Raw genomic sequence first — 4,943 nt, 5'->3', positions numbered from 1 at the left:
TCTTGTTTAGTTTTCACAAGTTCCCATACCAATTTGTTGCTAGAACATGACGTGTACCGATACCAAAAAGGGAGCGTTGTTATGATTATGGGTTATAAGGGTTTCTAAATGAAAAAAATATTAATTATGAATACTAGTATATTTTTACATAATTGTTTATTACTATTTGCCAAAGCATTTGACAAATTGTAGTTGAAAGTTAATTATTTGGATTTGATGTTTAAAGAAAAATTTTTGCCTTACATGTTACCAATATTTTTCCAAAGATTCCTCTGACATGGGTCTAACTGAACTATAACACACTATTTAATACTTGTAATCAACTTTATTGTTAGATCTTATGCTTAGCTCTACGTAATTTCAGTGTTGTAAATTAATGTCATACGGTTTTCCCCTTTTCTTACAATTTTCTATCCTTAATTTAATTGGCTGGTCAGTACGAAAGTCCTTGTTAAAAATTAGATGGGACAATGAGTTTGTAAGTGATTACAAAAACTTAATGACATAACTTTGTAAAATTAATTTTGTTACCCATCACGAAATTTGTTTTAAATTATATTTGTGAAATTCATATTTTTACAGTTGACTTAAAAAATGGGTACTGGCAGGTAAAAATGTCGCCAGAGGATAAACCCAATCAACTGACAATTTCAATTCAGGGGGGTGGTCATATGGCAATTCCTAAATATATAATACTTTGCAATGCTGGGGCCAAAAATTTATTGACTTATGGAAAAGGTTTTGATTAGTTTTTCCCATAGTAAATATTCACTACTCCATCTCTCTTGATATCATTATTCTTTCAAAAACTTTTGAACACATTGACAAGCGTCATTCATTTTTTCACTCGATTTTCCCAATCTTTTTTGAAATATTCCAAAGAAATGTATATTTTTACAAAAGAAAGTTTCATTCCTTGGGCATATTGTAAATTCAACATGGGATATCAACTTTTTTCATCAAATATTGACATCTTTTAGATTCTTTCCTATTCCCAAAATCGTGTTTCATTTGTGTAAGTTTCCTAGGGCTCATATTCAATATGTATAGGAAATCTGTACATAAATTTTGTAATATAGCTTAAAACCGTGTTATGTAACTACCTAACAAAAATTCTTATCTTTACCCAATTGTAAGGAAACGGATTAGACAAGTTTTTGAAACTTGTTATAAGCTCTGACATCCTTTTTGATTCCCGTAATACTTGCCTGTATTTCTTGCTCGTCATGTTCAAATAAAATATGGTTTAAACTAAAGATAAATATACAATGAATAAGGACATTTCATCTATATTGTTTGATCTAAAGTTTTTAGTGTTAATAAAATATGATTGTATTACTATATAATACTTTACTGTGCACTGGGAACCGTTATCAATTATCATGCTGTAAATTTTGATTTTACTCTTGTACTCGAATTATTCGCATATTGCGAATGCAAAATAAATGTTCGAATATAAATTACTTACATTCGATTATAATATTGTATGATTTGGAAATTGGATAAAAAAAACACACTTAAGGTAATCCGATCCTCAACCAGGAAGGATAACTCTTTAATTTATGATTTAATTTAAAAAATCTCATTTATAATGAAACTTGAAATTGAAATGTTTTCTCAGAACAATTTTTATTTTATGCATCTCAAGGTGTTTTAAGATTCTTTGAAGTCTAAGAGACAGTTTTATAAAAATTTGTTATCTGTACCTTATGAAAGTATTCATTAAATTACATATTTAATGAAATCCAGTTTCTTTCATATAAACTTAAATACCAGTGTTCACTAGCATATTTTTAAATTAGAAACAATTTTTGCAATGATAGGAAACACTTTAATTATACACCACTGATGCATTATAAAAAATGAAGTAAGTAGAAGAAATAATCGGACTACCTTAAATTGATTTGATTGCGTCGGACTACCTTAAATTGATTTGATTGCGCCATGATTGTGCATGAAATTACTGAAGCTGGCATAATTTATGTATGTCATTTATATTTCAATCATTTAACAAATATAGACTTATTTGATATGGATTTTCATATTTACAATTACTAAGTTCAGCTGACAATTTTCAAGATTAAGAAATTTTGTACACTCTTTTCTGAATCAAATGAATTATTTTCCTTTCTTTAGCTGAACCACAGACACTTGTTTTGTATACGGGGTACCCTCTACTTATATTTACCACAAGGTACCTAACTCTTTTTCCGGCACATCCGCATCAAGTTGGTATTTTGTAAATTTATTAATCATTAGGTACCTTGTAGTAAATATAAGTACTAAAGGGGAACCCTGTACATGCTGTATAGGAAACAAGTGCCTGTGAGCTGAACCTTATAAATTAACTCGTACTTTAATTAATTTTACAACTCTTTTTGACTACATCATATCTTATTTCCATTTTGCGACAAAATATTGAAGTAAATTATAGGCCTTTGCAAACGGAACTGTTACATCTTTTTTGAATCAATATTTATTTCCAACCAGGAAGTAAAATACTGACATTTTCGCATTCCCCCATCATTAAAACTGTAAGTAAAATTATATACACTGAATGCATAACAAATATTACTGAACTTTTTTCATTGTTTTTATGAAATATGAAAAAGTTATTTTATGACATTTTATGATTTATGCATGGATTGACACGCGCATGCACATGACATCATCACGACTTCTTTGACTACTCTTCTTTAAACTTGCCCACACGGGCTTTACTCTAAAATACACTTTTATACATTATATTGTACATGAAGTATAGAGGTGGCGAAATTTAAATAATACCAAGTAAATCGTGACAAGTCATATACACTTTTTCATTAATTCTAGATGGCTTTATCTAAAATGGATATTCCCCGCCGAGCCCAGCACTTTTTAGAATGCGGCATTGAAGACTGTGAAAGAAACTGTGAGTTCTATTGCAACCCTTGTCATCAAAGATTGTGTAAACAATGCAGCGAGGAACATCTGAAAAGTCCAGAAAGCAAGAACCATGAGGTGGTCCTTTACCAGCAACGTAGACGACAACTTCCTGTGGAGAAATGCAATATCCACCCCACTAAAGATGTGGACATGTTTTGTGAAGATTGCCAACTTCCTTTATGTTCCAAATGTGCCACACAGTCAAACCATCGGGGGCATATATTTACTGATCTAGAGACAATTTATTCAGAAAAATTTGCTGACTTTCAAGAGGAAATTTTCGTGATCCAAAACTACTTTATTCGCACATCTCAAGATTTACAGAGAGAGATTAAGAAAGATTCCCCAGAAATCAAACATATCATGGACAACATCAGAACATCCATGAAGACTGAAGGTGAGACCCTGAAAAGTCTGGTGGACACAGTCATATCTGAGAACATGAAGCAATTAGACCAGATAGAACATTCACTGTTAGAAGATCTAAACACCCAAGACAAGATTATGGATGATTACATCACTTATCTTAATAACCATGTCAAAGAGCTCCACAGATGCCTGTCCTCTACAGAAACCCAGAAATTAATGTCTGAGGAGAAACCAAAGATCCGGTCCATACCAGAGACAACAAAACCAGTCATGCCAGAATTTACTGCTGGTCAATACAATAAAAGTGATGTCACCAAATTACTGGGTAAAATACATATCCCCAACACCATAGCAGAGAAGAGAGAAATAAGGCCCATTGAAAGTATCTACAACACAACAATGAAACTTACACATAATCACTTGATGAAAGAAAACAGAAAGAAATCTGACAGGAAACAAAGATTGTCTCTATCTGCCTATGTCACGCAGGTCAGGGAGTTCAATGTACCAGGTGTTGATGATGTATTCCATGTATCACTGGCTCAATCAGACAGACTCTGGATCAGCGATGATGAGGGTAATCTTGTCCAAACAGATCTACAGGGGAATGTTATACAGAAGATAAAAACCAGTGGCAGAGATCAAGGTTACCACACAGTGACACAGGACAGGGATCTGATCTTTACAGACCACGACAATCAAGCCATTAATAGGATAACACAGGATAATAATAACACTGAATTCATTAAAACTGGGGACTGGGAACCACTCAGCATACACTCCTCCCACATCAACGGGGACTTACTGGTGGGGATGAAGACGTCATATACAGAGGCCTATGTCGCCAGGTACAACAAGACAGGAAAAGAACTACAGACCATCAAGTTGGATAACAAAGAACAGGAAATGTATCGATATCCACACTACATCACAGAAAACATCAATGGAGATATCTGTACATCTGACTTAAATAGAAAAGCAGTATTGGTGGTGAATAAATTCGGACGGTACATATTCTCGTACACAGGTCAGGGGTCGAGGTTCTATCCCTATGGAATCTGTACTGATGTCCTCGGTCACATACTGGTGTGTGATACTGTCAGTAACACGGTTCACTTCCTTGATCAGGACGGTCAGTTCTTGTTTCTATTACTCACACCACGACAAGGGGTTTACTTTCCCCGTAGTGTGTGTGTGGATGATGAGAACAATCTCTATGTGGGACAAGGTCACAACAACACACTGACAGTGTACAAGTATCTACAGTGATTAATGTGATTCTCATTCCGGCTTCAGCATACTGTATATTGAATCAAACCTAAATCTATCAAGTAATTATGTTTTATGTTATCATTAAGGTCTTCCGTTTCCAACGGAAGACCTTCTACTGATTCTGATGATTAAGATTATTAAGGTCTTCCGTCTTCAGCGGAAGACCTTTCTGTTATTCTTAGGTTTCTTTTTCACTTTTATTATTGTTTTTTTTCTTACCGATTTTGTGCACGCGATTTCTCGAAAACGGCCTGATGAATTTTCATGAAACTTTCAGGACTTATGTATCATCACTTGAACCTTATGCGTTTTTTTTCTTTTTTGATTACGTCACTTCCGGTCTGAGATATTGCCGATTTTATGAATTTTAAACGGTC

The 4,943-nt window shown here is 33.6% G+C and overlaps 1 protein-coding gene across 1 annotated transcript; it reads left to right on the top strand.

Annotated features, from left to right (window-relative positions):
* The first annotated feature begins 2,496 nt into the window (after window positions 1–2,496).
* LOC134259177 (tripartite motif-containing protein 2-like) lies at window positions 2,497–4,667 on the top strand. The gene is made up of 2 exons (XM_062741777.1): window positions 2,497–2,534; window positions 2,833–4,667. The coding sequence occupies exon 2, from the start codon at window positions 2,833–2,835 to the stop codon at window positions 4,561–4,563; it is 1,731 nt and encodes a 576-aa protein (XP_062597761.1). The 5' UTR covers window positions 2,497–2,534; the 3' UTR covers window positions 4,564–4,667.
* The last annotated feature ends 276 nt before the right edge of the window (window positions 4,668–4,943 follow it).

This window comes from Saccostrea cucullata, unplaced genomic scaffold, assembly GCF_032062105.1.
Source record: "Saccostrea cucullata isolate Sc308-1 unplaced genomic scaffold, CSIRO_AGI_Scuc_v1 ctg12759, whole genome shotgun sequence".
Classification (NCBI taxonomy): Eukaryota; Metazoa; Mollusca; class Bivalvia; order Ostreida; family Ostreidae; genus Saccostrea; species Saccostrea cuccullata.
The sequence above is the reverse complement of the archived record's forward strand: the minus strand, read 5'-3'. Positions and strand labels throughout refer to the sequence as shown.

Excerpts from the sequence above, each read along its gene's own strand:
- LOC134259177 (XM_062741777.1), top strand. The coding sequence starts at position 2,833 with ATGGCTTTATCTAAAATGGATATTCCCCGCCGAGCCCAGCACTTTTTA.